At 45.7% G+C, this 17783-nt stretch overlaps 1 protein-coding gene across 1 annotated transcript in view; it reads right to left on the bottom strand.

Moving 5' to 3' along the window:
* The window catches only part of LOC118395562 (lipopolysaccharide-responsive and beige-like anchor protein), a 405339-nt gene that overhangs the window by 326645 nt on the left and 60911 nt on the right, over positions 1–17783 (bottom strand). Inside the window, 4 exon segments of the mRNA XM_052464349.1 lie at positions 598–717; positions 4090–4213; positions 5628–5749; positions 10774–10869. Of these exon segments, the coding sequence (XP_052320309.1) occupies positions 598–717; positions 4090–4213; positions 5628–5749; positions 10774–10869 (462 nt within the window).

Genomic DNA, 17783 nt, shown 5'->3' with positions numbered 1-17783 from the left:
GACAGAGAGAGACAGAGAGAGAGACACAGAGAGAGAGACACAGAGAGAGAGAGAGAGAGAGAGAGAGAGAGACAGAGAGACAGAGAGACAGAGAGACAGAGAGACAGAGAGACAGAGAGATAAAGGGAGTGGTTTCACCCCTGAGCCCTCTGTCAGCTGAGACAGTGATTATATCAATCAATCGGAAAGAGTGGGGCCTGTGGGGAGGTGCTGTCCTCTTCTAACAACCTGTACTGCAGTAACAATGGGTCTCTGTGGTATATCAATCACAACATATACCATACGTCTTTGTGTGGAAACTTTTTTATGCAAAGCACAATGGTTCAAATTGAAGAGTTCTGGATGGACAGCTTCAAGGCTTTCTTGTTGATTGATTGATGACTTCAGAGAAATGTTTTGATTGATAATTGGCATCAAAATATACTTTTGGTTATACACATGCATAACAACCACTTGCACAACTTCTAGGTTCAGCTGTATTCCATTACACAGAATACATGGGTAAAAATGGATGTTTGATAGTAGAGGTTTGTGATTACTACAGGAATAACTTTATAACAACGATGATCAGTATAGTATGGATCGATTGCTACTTACGTCGCTGGTGTTGACGAACCAGGTGATTTCTCCGTAGGAGGCGAGCTCTCCATTGACGTAGCAGCTGATCTCACTGTTCTTCCAGCGGTTGTAGACGTGAACGATGGTCACCATGTACCACTGAAACAACAACACAGAACAACTTAACCACCATGGTCACCATGTACCACCGAAACAACAACCAACATGGTCACCATGTACCACTGAAACAACAACACACAACAACTTAACCACCATGATCACCATGTACCACTGAAACAACAACCACCATGGTCACCATGTACCACCGAAACAACAACCAACATGGTCACCATGTACCACTGAAACAACAACACACAACAACTTAACCACCATGGTCACCATGTACCACTGAAACAACAACCACCATGGTCACCATGTACCACCGAAACAACAACACAGAACAACTTAACCACCATGGTCACCATGTACCACTGAAACGACAACACACAACAACTTAACCACCATGGTCACCATGTACCACTGAAACAACAACCACCATGGTCACCATGCACCACTGAAACAACAACACACAACAACTTAACCACCATGGTCACCATGTACCACTGAAACAACAACCACCATGGTCACCATGCACCACTGAAACAACAACACACAACAACTTAACCACCATGGTCACCATGTACCACTGAAACAACAACACAGACCAACTTAACCACCATGGTCACCATGTACCAACACAACACACACCACTGAAACAACAACCACCATGGTCACCATGTACCACTGAAACAACAACACAGACCAACTTAACCACCATGGTCACCATGTACCACCAAAACAACAACCAACATGGTCACCATGTACCACTGAAACAACAACACACAACAACTTAACCACCATGGTCACCATGTACCACTGAAACAACAACACACAACAACTTAACCACCATGGTCACCATGTACCACTGAAACAACAACACAGACCAACTTAACCACCATGGTCACCATGTACCACTGAAACGACAACACACAACAACTTAACCACCATGGTCACCATGTACCACTGAAACAACAACACACAACAACTTAACCACCATGGTCACCATGTACCACTGAAACAACAACCACCATGGTCACCATGTACCACCGAAACAACGACCACCATGGTCACCATGTACCACCGAAACAACGACCACCATGGTCACCATGTACCACCGAAACAACAACACACAACAACTTAACCACCATGGTCACCATGTACCACTGAAACAACAACCACCATGGTCACCATGTACCACTGAAACAACAACACAGAACAACTTGACCACCATGGTCACCATGTACCACCGAAACAACGACCACCATGGTCACCATGTACCACCGAAACAACGACCACCATGGTCACCATGTACCACTGAAACAACAACCACCATGGTCACCATGTACCACCGAAACAACAACAACTTAACCACTATGGTCACCATGTAACACTGAAACACCATTGGTAATTATGTACCACAAACAACAACTTAGCCACCAATGGTCATTATGTGCCATTGGAACAACAACAAATTAACCGCCAGTGGTCATTATGTAGCAATGAAACAACAACAACTTAACCCCCATGTACCACTGAAACAACAACCACCATCGTCACCATGTACCACTGAAACAACAACACACAACAACTTAACCACCATGGTCACCATGTACCACTGAAACAACAACACACAACAACTTAACCACCATGGTCACCATGTACCACCGAAACAACAACCAACATGGTCACCATGTACCACTGAAACAACAACACACAACAACTTAACCACCATGGTCACCATGTACCACTGAAACAACAACACACAACAACTTAACCACCATGGTCACCATGTACCACCGAAACAACAACCACCATGGTCACCATGTACCACTGAAACAACAACCACCATGGTCACCATGTACCACTGAAACAACAACACAGAACAACTTAACCACCATGGTCACCATGTACCACTGAAACAACAACCACCATGGTCACCATGTACCACCGAAACAATGACCACCATGGTCACCATGTACCACCGAAACAACGACCACCATGGTCACCATGTACCACTGAAACAACAACACACAACAACTTAACCACCATGGCCACCATGTACCACTGAAACAACAACCACCATGGTCACCATGTACCACCGAAACAACAACAACTTAATCACTATGTTCACCATGTAACACTGAAACAACAACAACTTAACCCCCATGGGTCACCATGTACCACTGAAAAAACAACTTAACCACCATGGTCACCATGTACCACTGAAACAACAACTTAACCCCCATGGGTCACCATGTACCACTGAAACAACAACACACAACTACTTAACCACCATGGTCACCATGTACCACTGAAACAACAACTACTTAACCACCATGTACCACTGAAACAACAACAACTTAACCACTATGGTCACCATGTACCACTGAAACACCATTGGTAATTATGTACCACAAACAACAACTTAGCCACCAATGGTCATTATGTAGCAATGAAACAACAACAACTTAACCACCATGGTCACCATGTACCACTGAAACAACAACACAGAACAACTTAACCACCATGGTCACCATGTACCACTGAAACAACAACAACTTAACCACCATGGTCACCATGTACCACTGAAACAACAACACAGAACAACTTAACCACCATGGTCACCATGTACCACTGAAACAACAACAACTTAACCACCATTGATCATTATGTACCACTGAAACAACAACAACTTAACCACCATTGATCATTATGTAGCACTGAAACAACAACTTAATTTTAGCCTCATTCCTGGCTGCCTTCACAGAGTTACCCTTATGAGACATGGGACATCGCCCGATCAGCTCCTAAACCCCTTGGGCTACAATCCCACCAACATCGGCTGCTCAGATTTCCGTCAGACATTGGACGAATCCAGTGAAATAGGTTATTAGAGTTACCAGGCAGACAGCTTGGGAGATAAGACCGACTGTGGAATACAGAGGCCTAAAGATAGAATGAGGTTCTGAGTCTGAGGAGGAAGTAGAGTAGCGTTGTTCCACTCCGGGGGATAACAAGGGGAGTTTTAATTGGCCAGGGGCACCATGGATCTCACAGATGCTGTTGGGCTTGACGGGGTCTGGGTGCTATGGTCTGGCTGTGTGTCGTGCTCCATTACATCATCCTCTCTCTCGTTCCTGCTATCCTTTTTTCACTGTTCTGCTCTGACATTACTGGCCCCCAGAGGAAGGGCCAAATGACTATGCTTCAACCAAAAGGGCCTAGACGAGAGGGCAGTGTATGTGTACTATGCCTGCGTACAATTTGTTCTCTGTGTGTCTTATGCGAAAGAGAACATGTTTGTGTGTCCTACTTAGCACGTGTTTCTATGTTTTATGAGTGCTAGGTTTGTGTGTGTGTGTCTCCCACAGGACCGTGTCCGTCTGTCGGCCGGCCTCGCCGTCTACCTACCTTCTGTGGTTTGAAGTCATATTTCACACAGTGCTGGAAAGTCCTCTTGGACTTTAACGAGGTTACAATCAAACAGCCGGCCACAAAGTGTGCAGAGTATCCCAGACCTCTGTTGGTGCGAAAACTACAGGAAGAGAGGGAAGAAAAATACAAAATAAGAAAAAACAGATTTCAGTTAGTGAGCGTGACGGCTCACTTTAACACAGTCTAACACTCAAGGGCAGATGGGGGTTGAGACAAGTCAATCTGCCAATAAATCATTCAAACATACAAATTTAAAAAACACTTTGAAAGCGGAGGAGAGACAGAGATGGCGAAAGCCTCAATCATTTGTCAACTTCACAACAAATTCCCATTTGTGGGTGTCTGTGTTCTGAGCGATCAGGGGCCCCGGCGGTCGCTGTGTGTGATTTAGTGAACTAATCTCTTTTTAAAAGGGCAGTCTGAAGGAGTTTTACTACAGACTTTTCTGCCTCTAGCTGGCTGGCTGTGTGTGGTTGGTTATCACTTTCAGAAGGCCCACCAAACAGAAGGCCGACCAAATCCCAGCACATCTATTAGATTTTTTGACAGAAATTAATTATCGGCTGAAAATAGGAACGAGTGAGGCACTGATTTATTGTCCCTGAGAGAGAGAGGGAAGAATGGAGAGAGGAAAGAGTAAGGGGAGAGAGGAGAGAGGAGAGAGGAAAGAGTAAGGGAAGAGTAAGGGAAGAGTAAGGGGAGAGAGAGGAGAGAGGAGAGAGGAAGGAAAGAGTAAGGGGAGAGAGAGAAGGATGAGAGAGAGAAGGATGAGAGAGAGAGAAGGATGAGAGAGAGAAGGATGAGAGAGAGAAGGATGAGAGAGAGAGAAGGATGAGAGAGAGAGAAGGATGAGAGCGAGGTAAATGGAAACGGAGAGGAAGAGGCATTGCATGAGTATGCCTACTTCATCTGGTAGTGTGTGTGTGTGTGTGTGTGTGTGTGTGTGTATTAAGCCTCTCTCTGATGTCAGTATATTTTTACAATTTGGGGATGACTTCATCCTACAATTTTGATGAACAAGGGGAAAATATCAAATAGCTTTCCTTGGCGTGCAAATACAGTACACACACACACACACACACACACACACACACACACACACACACACACACACACACACACACACACACACACACACACACACACACACACACACACACACACACACACACACACACACACACACACACACACACGGTATGAGCCAAATTCTATTTGAATACACCTGAATAATATCGGATTATCCATACAAAATGTATACATGGGTATCAAGTCAGGATATGAGTAGAGACGTCATTTGCATAGAGAAGGAGAACAAATCAAGCAGCAGTAAGTTGTGTCAGTGTTAGCCTGGGTGTATGAGACTGATGACATTAGTCGGTGGCTACAGACTGACTGGTCAACAAACCACAATGAGTCGCCATTTAGGATGCAAGGTGATTCCTAGTCAGTCTGCAGTCGCCGAGTGCAGTGGAGTTGATCTCAAACATGGACGCCTGGTGTATGTAACTCACCAGTACAGGTAAGGCTTGTCCTTGTCAACATTGATGTTGTTGATTGGATCCATGCGGAGCCACGTGTGGAAGGTGAATCCACTCTGGTACGGCCATTTGGCTATAGGGGGCAGAGCTATAGCCTGTGAGGAGACAAACGGTTAGCTCAATGAATTGAGAAAGAATGTTTTAGAAATAGGATAGTGAGTAGTGTGACCTAGACTACAGTGGGTCCAAGAAGGAAGGGATGGAGTTGTTCATGTGTGTGTCTATCCAGAGGGCTTCCTGACTCATTAGCCAGATTCACAGCAAGGGGAAGACGTGTGCTTCGTGCTCAGTCTCCGCTGCACACACACCAATCACAGACCCTCTTACAGCGGCCCAGAGCTCACCCTCACCAAAGGGCACCGTCACCATGGCAATGGAAGGGTACACAGAGACATACAGTGCGCACACACACACACACTCAATCTCTACATACAATGTGAGTGTTCCAGACAGCTATTGAAAGACAAAATGTGAGCAGACATGATTCTCTCTATAGTTAGCTATCTAGCCCAGGTACCGTATAGTCAAATGTACCATGGCCACATACAGGTGTAGACAGCATTCAGGTGAGACTCATTGAGAAAATAGTGAAGGGTAAAGGTCCTAGACGGAGATACACAGTTAAAACGTAGCATACATAAGGCTATGACGTCGTCCTTCATGAAAACTTAGCCGACATCGCCTAAGATACAGTGGGGCAAAAAAGTATTTAGTCAGCCACCAATTGTGCAAGTTCTCCAACTTAAAAAGATGAGAGGCCTGTAATTTTCATCATAGGTACACTTCAACTATGACAGACAAAATGAGAAGAAAAAAAATCCTGAAAATCACATTGTAGGATTTTTAATGAATTCATTTTCAAATCATGGTTGAAAATAATTATTTGGTCACCTACAAACAAGCAAGATTTCTGGCTCTCACAGACCTGTAACTTCTTTAAGAGGCTCCTCTGTCCTCCACTCGTTACCTGTATTAATGGCACCTGTTTGAACTTGTTATCAGTATAAAAGACACCTGTCCACAACCTCAAACAGTCACACTCCAAACTCCACTATGGCCAAGAGCAAAGAGCTGTCAAAGGACACCAGAAACAAAATTGAAGACCTGCACCAGGCTGGGAAGACTGAATCTAAAATAGGTAGGCAGCTTGGTTTGAAGAAATCAACTGTGGGAGCAATTATTAGGAAATGGAAGACATACAAGACCACTGATAATCTCCCTCGATCTGGGGCTCCACGCAAGATCTCACCCCGTGGGGTCAAAATGATCATAAGAACGGTGAGCAAAAATCCCAGAACCACACGGTGGGACCTAGTGAATGACCTGCAGAGAGCTGGGACCAAAGTAACAAAGCCTACCATCAGTAACATACTACGCCGCCAGGGACTCAAATCCTGCAGTGCCAGACGTGTCCCCCTGCTTAAGCCAGTACATGTCCAGGCCCGTCTGAAGTTTGCTAGAGAGCATTTGGATGATCCAGAAGAAGATTGGGAGAATGTCATATGGTCAGATGAAACCAAAATATAACTTTTTGGTAAAAACTCAACTCGTCGTGTTTGGAGGACAAAGAATGCAGAGCTGCATCCAAAGAAAACCATACCTACTGTGAAGCATGGGGGTGGAAACATCATGCTTTGGGGCTGTTTTTCTGCAAAGGGACCAGGACAACTGATCCGTGTGAAGGAAAGGATGAATGGGGCCATGGATCGTGAGATTTTGAGTGAAAACCTCCTTCCATCAGCAAGGGCATTGAAGATGAAACGTGGATGGGTCTTTCAGCATGACAATGATCCCAAACACACCGCCCGGGCAACGAAGGAGTGACTTCGTAAGAAGCATTTCAAGGTCCTAGAGTGGCCGAGCCAGTCTCCAGACCTCAACCCCATAGAAAATCTTTGGAGGGAGTTGAAAGTCCGTGTTGCCCAGCAACAGCCCCAAAACATCACTGCTCTAGAGGAGATCTGCATTGAGGAATGGGCCAAAATCCCAGCAACAGTGTGTGAAAACCTTGTGAAGACTTACAGAAAACGTTTGACCTCTGTCATTGCCAACCAAGGGTATATAACAAAGTATTGATATAAACTTTTGTTATTGACCAAATACTTATTTTCCACCATAATTTGCAAATTAATTAATGAAAAATCCTACAAAGTGATTTTCTGGATTTTTTTTTCTCAATTAGTCTGTCATAGTTGAAGTGTACCTATGAGGAAAATTACAGGCCTCTCATCTTTTTAAGTGGGAGAACTTGCACAATTGGTGGCTGACTAAATACTTTTTTTCCCCCACTGTATGAAATCATAGCTGGGACTACGTCTGATAAGTTGTCATCCTTCAATACCTTGAAGACGTCAGCAAGAGCATCTTAAATGAGTTAGCTTCACTAAGTCCACACTTTTAAACCCATTGATACCAGGAAGTGTATTAGAAAACTGCTCTATTTTAAGAGAAAGAGAGGGGAATAACAGAACATTCCCAGGGGACGTATATGTTATACTTTCACTCACTAAATCACATGGCTGGCTGGCTGTCTGAATGGCTGGATAGATAAAAAAGGTATTGGAAAAAGCAGCTTAGGGATTGCTGCTATGAGAAGGAAGGGGTGAGAATGAGTTCGGAGACGGCTAGGAGCATTAGAATGAAGGGAGGAGAAGAACAGAGGGAAGACTGCTAGGAGCATTAGAATGAAGGACTGAGAAGAACAGAGGGAAGACGGCTAGGAGCATTATAATGAAGGACTGAAAAGAACAGAGGGAAGACGGCGAGGAGCTTTAGAATGAAAGACTGAGAAGAACAGAGGGAAGACAGCTAGGAGCATTAGAATGAAGGGAGGAGAAGAACAGAGTGAAGACTGCTAGGAGCATTAGAATGAAGGACTGAAAAGAACAGAGGGAAGACGGCGAGGAGCTTTAGAATGAAGGACTGAGAAGAACAGAGGGAAGACTGCTAGGAGCATTAGAATGAAGGGAAGAGAAGGAGAACAGAGGGAAGACTGCTAGGAGCATTAGAATGAAGGACTGAGAAGAACAGAGGGAAGGCGGCTAGGAGCATTAGAATGAAGGGAGGAGAAGAACAGAGGGAAGACTGCTAGGAGCATTAGAATGAAGGGAGGAGAACAGAGGGAAGACTGCTAGGAGCATTAGAATGAAGGACTGAGAAGAACAGAGGGAAGACAGCTAGGAGCATTAGAATGAAGGACTGAGAAGAACAGAGGGAAGACAGCTAGGAGCATTAGAATGAAGGGAGGAGAAGAACAGAGTGAAGACTGCTAGGAGCATTAGAATGAAGGGAGGAGGAGAGCAGTAGGGAAGACTGCTAGGAGCATTAGAATGAAGGGAGGAGAACAGATGGAAGACTGCTAGGAGCATTAGAATGAAGGACTGAGAAGAACAGAGGGAAGACTGCTAGGAGCATTAGAATGAAGGACTGAGAAGAACAGAGGGAAGACAGCTAGGAGCATTAGAATGAAGGGAGGAGAACAGAGGGAAGACTGCTAGGAGCATTAGAATGAAGGACTGAGAAGAACAGAGTGAAGACTGCTAGGAGCATTACAATGAAGGGAGGAGGAGAGCAGTAGGGAAGACAGCTAGGAGCATTAGAATGAAGGGAGGAGAACAGAGGGAAGACTGCTAGGAGCATTAGAATGAAGGACTGAGAAGAACAGAGGGAAGACAGCTAGGAGCATTAGAATGAAGGGAGGAGAAGAACAGAGGGAAGACTGCTAGGAGCATTAGAATGAAGGACTGAGAAGAACAGAGGGAAGACTGCTAGGAGCATTAGAATGAAGGGAGGAGAAGAACAGAGGGAAGACTGCTAGGAGCATTAGAATGAAGGGAGGAGAACAGAGGGAAGACTGCTAGGAGCATTAGAATGAAGGACTGAGAAGAACAGAGGGAAGACTGCTAGGAGCATTAGAATGAAGGGAGGAGAAGAACAGAGGGAAGACGGCGAGGAGCATTAGAATGAAGGACTGAGAAGAACAGAGGGAAGACTGCTAGGAGCATTAGAATGAAGGGAGGAGAAGAACAGAGGGAAGACGGCGAGGAGCATTAGAATGAAGGACTGAGAAGAACAGAGGGAAGACTGCTAGGAGCATTAGAATGAAGGACTGAGAAGAACAGAGGGAAGATGGCTAGGAGCATTAGAATGAAGGGAAGAGAAGGAGAACAGAGGGAAGACTGCTAGGAGCATTAGAATGAAGGGAGGAGAAGAACAGAGGGAAGACAGCTAGGAGCATTAGAATGAAGGGAGGAGAAGAACAGAGGGAAGACTGCTAGGAGCATTAGAATGAAGGACTGAGCAGAACAGAGGGAAGACTGCTAGGAGCATTAGAATGAAGGACTGAGAAGAACAGAGGGAAGACTGCTAGGAGCATTAGAATGAAGGACTGAGCAGAACAGAGGGAAGACTGCTAGGAGCATTAGAATGAAGGACTGAGAAGAACAGAGGGAAGACAGCTAGGAGCATTAGAATGACGGGAGGAGAAGAACAGAGGGAAGACTGCTAGGAGCATTAGAATGAAGGACTGAGAAGAACAGAGGGAAGACAGCTAGGAGCATTAGAATGAAGGGAGGAGAAGAACAGAGGGAAGACAGCTAGGAGCATTGGAATAAAGGGAGGAGAAGGAGAACAGAGGAAGATTAGTTAGCATCTGTGCGCCTCCTCTCTTCCCATGCTGCTTATTCAACACACACAGAAACACAGTATGACCCAAGCTACATATGGTTGGTAAACCTTGGCATTATAGGATATAGAAGCCAAGATGTGTGCTGGGTCAGAGCTTATAGGCAATTCAGGATGCATTATCTTAGTTATTGCTAATGTGTCCGGCCTTGGATCATGTGGGAAGTCGAGCACAAGAGGATGTAGCCCATTTAGAAGCTATCCAGAGGTGCTGTAAATACCAATGCCTTACCGTAGACACCTCGTTCACCGAGACTCATACCAGTCACTACAAGTCTGACACAACTTTTACCTTACATAGTGCACTACTTGAATAGTGTCGTACTAGGTGTAGCGTCAGACTGTAGTCTAGTTGGGTGGTGAGTACTACACGGTCTTCTAACGATCAGTCAGTCAGTATGCATGTGGAGGTGTATTGAGTTGTCACTGTACTCACAGCAGCACTCTTCCCTGGGAAGCTGAAGAAGGAGTCAGGTCCGTTCCGGTGGGTCATGCTCCTCAGGACAGACAGCAGCTTCACCGCATGGGGAGGCTGGAGGGAAGAACACGCACAAGATGAGAGGCCACAGACTTTGATGAGGGTGCACCGCACCCTTTAATGTAAAGCCACAGTGCAGTCGGGAGAGTATTGACACCTTCCCTGCTCCCACATTTTGTTACGTTACAGCCTTATTCTAAAATTGATTAAATACAAAAAAATCCTCACCAATCTACACACAATACCCAATAAAGACAAAGCAAAAACAGGTTTTTATACATTTTGCAAATGTATTACAAATACAAATCTTATTTACACAAGTATTCAGACCCTTCACTGTTTCCGTTGATCATCCTTGAGATATTTAAACAAATTGTTTGGATATCTTTGTAAATTCATGGATGGAATTGTCTGTAGAGCTCCGAAACAGGATTGTGTCGAGGCACAGATCTGGGGAAGGGTACCAAAACATTTCTGCAGCATTCAAGGTCCCAAAGAACACAGTGGCCTCCATCATTCTTAAATGGAAGAAGTTTGGAACCACTAAGACTCTGTCGAGAGCTGGCCGCCGGCCAAACTGAGCAATCGGTGGGAAAGGGCTTGGTCAGGGAGGTGAACAAGAACCCAATGGTCACTCTGACAGAGATCTAGAGTTCCTCTGTGGAGATGGGAGAACCTTCCAGAAGGACAACCATCTCTGCCGCACTCCACCAATCAGCCCTTTATGGTAGAGTGGCCAGACGGAAAACACTCCTCAGTAAAAAGGCACATGACAGCCCGCTTTGAGTTTGGCAAAAGGCACCTAAAGAACTCTGACCATCAGAAACAAGATTGAAATCTTTGGCCTGAATGCCAAGCGCCACGTCTTGAGGAAACCTGGCACCATCTCTAAGTTGAAGCATGGTGGTGGCAGCATCATGCTGTGGGGACATTTTTCAGTGGCAGGGACTGGGAGACTCGTCAGGATCGAGGGATAGATGAACGGGGCAGAGAGATCCGTGACGAAAACCTGCTACAGACGGCTCAGGACCTTAGACACACAGCCAAGACAACGCAGGAATCCAACCTGACAGAGCTTGAGTGGATGTATAGAGAAGAATGAGAGCAACTCCCCAAATAAAGGTGTGCCAAGCTTGTAGCGTCAAACCTGAGAAAACACATGGCTGGAGTCGCTGCCAAAGGTGATTCAGCAATGTACTGTGTGAAGGGTCTGAATACTTATGTACATTTTTTTAAATGTCTAAAAACCTATTTTTGCTTTGCCATTAAGGGATATTGTGTGTCGATTGAGGAAAAAAAACAATTGAATCCATTTTAAAATAGGGCGACAACGTAACAAAATGTGGAAAAAGGCAAGGGGGTCTGAATACTTCCTGAACGTACATGTTCAGGTTCACAGGCAGGTAAGCAAAACAAACAACACACCAACATCTCCACAACTACAGAGTCCAGGTCTATTTTCTGCTTCTCTATATTGACCTCTACTAACCAAGTCAACATCTCGTTGAGAACTCTCTAGAGACATTATACTGAGAATGCAGTAGTTCTGTTGATCTACTTTACATTCCCGTTGATGCTGCAAGGTCACCCGCTTTAGATCAGACCCCCTTCCTTTCAACCCAAATGTAAATCAAAACCCACGGAACCGTGATCAACGTTGATAAACTTCCATAATATATTGATGAGCTTTTCTTCCGACAAGGCCTCTGTCAGTTTAAATTCTGTGGAGGCTGCAGTAAGCATATCACACTGTGTTCACTCTGTTCAAATCCTGTGAGGGAGAGACTCCTGATAGACGCATCATCTCTTGCCAACCCCCTCAGATAATATTTCACAGAGCTAGCAGAGTGTGTGTGTGTGTGTGTGTGTGTGTGTGTGTGTGTGTGTGTGTGTGTGTGTGTGTGTGTGTGTGTGTGTGTGTGTGTGTGTGTGTGTGTGTGTGTGTGTGTGTGTGTGTGTGTGTGTGTGGAAATGGAGAAGCACAAAAGCAGATTGTCAACGAAATGGGGCAATCTGATTCCACACTGATCAATGGGCCTCCCTATTTATTTAATTTTAATTTCACCTTTATTTAACCAGGTAGGCTAGTTGAGAACACCTTTATTTAACCAGGTAGGCTAGTTGAGAACACCTTTATTTAACCAGGTAGGCTAGTTGAGAACACCTTTATTTAACCAGGTAGGCTAGTTGAGAACACCTTTATTTAACCAGGTAGGCTAGTTGAGAACAAGTTCTCATTTACAACTGCGACCTGACCAAGATAAAGCATAGCAGTGTGAACAGACAACACAGAGTTACACATGGAGTAAACAATAAAGTCAATAACAGTAGAAAAAAGAAAGAGTATATACATTGTGTGCAAAAGGCATGAGGAGGTAGGCGAATAATTACAATTTTGCAGATTAACACTGGAGTGATAAATGATCAGATGGTCATGTGCAGGTAGAGATACTGGTGTGAAAAATAGCAGAAAAGTAAATAAATAGAGTATGGGGATGAGGTAGGTAAATTGGGTGGGCTATTTACCGATGGACTATGTACAGCTGCAGCGATCGGTTAACTGCTCAGATAGCAGATGTTTAAAGTTGGTGAGGGAGATAAAAGTCTCCAACTTCAGCGATTTTTGCAATATGTTCCAGTCACAGGCAGCAGAGGACTGGAAGGAAAGGCGGCCAAATGAGGTGTTGGCTTTGGGGATGATCAGTGAGATATACCTGCTGGAGCACGTGCTACGGGTGGGTGTTGCCATCGTGACCAGTGAACTGAGATAAGGCGGAGCTTTACCTAGCATGGATTTGTAGATGACCTGGAGCCAGTGGGCCTGGCGACGAATATGTAGTGAGGGCCAGCCGACTAGAGCATACAGGTCGCAGTGGTGGGTGGTGTAAGGTGCTTTAGTAACAAAACGGATGGCACTGTGATAAACTGCATCCAGTTTGCTGAGTAGAATGTTGGAAGCTATTTTGTAGATGACATCGCCGAAGTCGAGGATCGGTAGGATAGTCAGTTTTACTAGGGTAAGTTTGGCGGCGTGAGTGATGGAGGCTTTGTTGCGGAATAGAAAGCCGACTCTAGATTTGATTTTAGATTGGAGATGTTTGATATGAGTCTGGAAGGAGAGTTTACAGTCTAGCCAGACACCTAGGTACTTATAGATGTCCACATATTCTAGGTTGGAACCATCAAGGGTGGTGATGCTAGTCCGGCATGCGGGTGCAGGCAGCTAACGGTTGAAAAGCATGTATTTGGTTTCACTAGCGTTTAAGAGCAGTTGGAGGCCACGGAAGGAGTGTTGTATGGCATTGAAGCTTGTTTGGAGGTTAGATAGCACAGTGTCCAAGGAAGGGCCAGAAGCATACAGAATGGTGTCGTCTGCGTTGAGGTGGATCAGGGAATCACCCGCAGCAAGAGCAACATCATTGATATATACAGAGAAAAGAGTCGGCCCAAGAATTGAACCCTGTGGCACCCTCATAGAGACTGTCAGAGGACCAGACAACATGCCCTCCGATTTGACACACTGAACTCTGTCTGCAAAGTACTTGGTGAACCAGGCAAGAGTCGAAAGCCTTGGCCAAGTCGATGAAGACGGCTGCACGGCTGCACAGTACTGTCTTTTATCGATGGCGGTTATGATATCGTTTAGTCCTTTGAGCGTGGCTGAGGTGCACCCGTGACCGGCTCGGAAACCAGATTGCACAGCGGAGAAGGTACGGTGGGATTCGAGATGGTCAGTGATCTGTTTGTTGACTTGGCTTTCGAAGACCTTAGATAGGCAGGGCAGGATGGATATAGGTCTTTAACAGTTTGGGTCCAGGGTGTCTCCCCCTTTGAAGAGGGGGTGACTGCGGCAGGTTTCCAATCCTTGGGGATCTCAGACGATATGAAAGAGAGGTTGAACAGGCTGGTAATAGGGGTTGCGACAATGGCGGCGGATCGTTTCAGAAATAGAGGGTCCAGATTGTCAAGCCCAGCTGATTTGTACGGGTCCAGGTTTTGCAGCTTTCAGAACATCTGCTATCTGGATTTGGGTAAAGGAGAACCTGGAGCTGTTGGCCGAGGTTGGAGTAGCCAGGCGGAAGGCATGGCCAGCCGTTGAGAAATGCTTATTGAAGTTTTCGATTATCATGGATTTATCGGTGGTGACCGTGTTACCTAGCCTCAGTGCAGTGGGCAGCTGGGAGGAGGTGCTCTTGTTCTCCATGGACTTCACAGTGTCCCAGAACTTTTTGGAGTTGGAGCTACAGGATGCAAACTTCTGCTTGAAGAAGCTGGCCTTAGCTTTCCTGACTGACTGCGTGTATTGGTTCCTGACTTCCCTGAACAGTTGCATATCGCGGGGACTATTCGATGCTATTGCAGTCCGCCACAGGATGTTTTTGTGCTGGTCGAGGGCAGTCAGGTCTGGAGTGAACCAAGGGTTGTATCTGTTCTTGGTTCTGCATTTTTTGAATGGAGCATGATTATCTAAAATGGTGAGTAAGTTACTTTTAAAGAATGACCAGGCATCCTCAACTGATGGGATGAGGTCAATGTTCTTCCAGGATACCCGGGCCAGGTCGATTAGAAAGGCCTGCTCACAGAAGTGTTTTAGGGAGCGTTTGACAGTGATGACGGGTGGTCGTTTGACTGCGGCTCCGTAGCGGATACAGGCAATGAGGCAGTGATCGCTGAGATCCTGGTTGAAGACAGCGGAGGTGTATTTGGAGGGCCAGTTGGTCAGGATGACGTCTATGAGGGTGCCCTTGTTTACTGAGTTAGGGTTGTACCTGGTGGGTTCCTTGATGATTTGTGTGAGATTGAGGACATCTAGCTTAGAATGTAGGACTGCAGGGGTGTTAAGCATATCCCAGTTTAGGTCACCTAACAGAACAAACTCTGAAGCTAGATGGGGGGCGATCAATTCACAAATGGTGTCCAGGGCACAGCTGGGAGCTGAGGGGGGTCGGTAAGCAGGCGGCAACAGTGAGAGACTTATTTCTGGAGAGAGTCATTTTCAAAATTAGTAGTTCGAACTGTTTGGGTATGGACCTGGAAAGTATGACATTACTTTGCAGGCTATCTCTGCAGTAGACTGCAACTCCTCCCCCTTTGGCAGTTCTATCTTGACGGAAGATGTTATAGTTGGGTATGGAAATCTCTGAATTTTCGGTGGCCTTCCTGAGCCAGGATTCAGACACGGCAAGGACATCAGGGTTAGCAGAGTGTACTAAAGCAGTGAGTAAAACAAACTTAGGGAGGAGGCTTCTGATGTTGACATGCATGAAACCAAGGCTTTTTCGATCACAGAAGTCAACAAATGAGGGTGCCTGGGGACATGTGGAGGTAAACCCAGGCCCTGCATCACCCGCGGAACAGAGAAGGAGTAGTATGAGGGTGCGGCGAAAGGCTATCAAAACTGGTCGCCTAGAGCTTTGGGGACAGAGAATAAGAGGAGCAGGTTTCTGGGCATGGTAGAATATATTCAGGGCATAATGCGCAGACAGGGGTATGGTGCGGGTACAGCGGAGGTAAGCCCAGGCACTGGGTGATGATGAGAGAAGTTGTATCTCTGGACATGCTGGTTGTAAAGGGTGAGGTCACCGCATGTGTGGAAGGTGGAACAAAGGAGGTATCAGGGGTATGAAGAGTGGAACTAGGGGCTCCATTGTGAACTAAAACAATGATAACTAACCTGAACAACAGTATACAAGGCATATTGACATTTGAGAGAGTCATACAGCGAGGCATACAGTAATCACAGGTGTTGAATTGGGAAAGCTAGCTAAAACAGTAGGTGAGACAACAACAGCTAATCAGCTAGCACAACAACGGCAGGTAAAATGGCGTTGACTAGGCAACGGGGCCGACAGATAAAACAAACAAGCAGAATGGACTACCGTGATTAATGGACAGTCCAGCGTGCATCAGCTATTTAGCCTAGAGATCAGTGTCCAGGGGCCATTGGTGGATGGGGCAGGGAAGCTGGACTGGCGAGTGTTATCCAGGTTCAAAAAACTAACAATGACTAAATAGCTTGTAGCTAGTTAGCTGGTTCGCTTCTGGAGGTTCTTGAGTGTGTTCTAAAAATTAAAAATAATAGCGATTCCGTATCACATTGGGTGAGGCAGGTTTCCGGAAGGTATAAACAAATTAAAAATCGAAAGGAGATAGAAAGTAGATATGGGTCCAGTGAGTGTTTGGGACGCGGCGATTCAGACGGTTAGCAGGCCTGTGCTAACAAGCTAACAGTTTGTAGGCCGGGGGTAAACAAGGTAGCAGTTAGCGGACCGGAGCTAAACAAGCTAGCAGTTAGCAGGCCGAATTAGCAAGCAAGGAGATAGCAAGGGCTACAGAGTTAGCCTTTGGGGGACGTCGCGATGGGGTGAGTCTGTTTATTCCTCTTCATGCGGTGACATCGATAGACCGGTCGTGGGCCTGGGTATTGTAGCCCAGGAGTATGCTACGGTGGTAGCACAGGTGCTCTGGTCGGGCTAGCTTCAAGCTAAGTGGGTGGAAACGCTAGCCAGGAGTAATCATCCGGGGTTGCGGTTTAGCTAGATAGCTAGTTGTGAAGATCCAGCTGAAAAATGTTCCGTTTGCGGTGGGAATCCAGGGATGAAAAATAATAGCTCCGCTATGCTCTGGTTAGAGTCGCGTTGTCCGAACTGGCGAGAGCTTTCCGAGCTAAAGGTTGGCTGATGACCGGTTAGCTGAAGACCGCTAGCATAGCTGGTGGTTAGCTGGCTAGCTTCAGTTGAGGGGTTCCGGTTCCGAAGTAAATATAAATACTTTAGGAAAAATAGATACATTGGGTGAGGCGGGTTGCAGGAGAGTATTTGGAAGCTTAGGTTTAGCAAAATGTTTTTAAAGAGATATCCCAAGAAAAATATGTAAAAACAAAAAAGAAACGATATATACAAGGGACACGACACGACAGGACGACTTACTGCTACGCCATCTTGGACGACACAATATAACTTTTTGGT

Source organism: Oncorhynchus keta, chromosome 16, assembly GCF_023373465.1.
Source record: "Oncorhynchus keta strain PuntledgeMale-10-30-2019 chromosome 16, Oket_V2, whole genome shotgun sequence".
NCBI lineage: Eukaryota > Metazoa > Chordata > Actinopteri > Salmoniformes > Salmonidae > Oncorhynchus > Oncorhynchus keta.
This window is presented reverse-complemented; position numbering and strand designations above follow the sequence as displayed.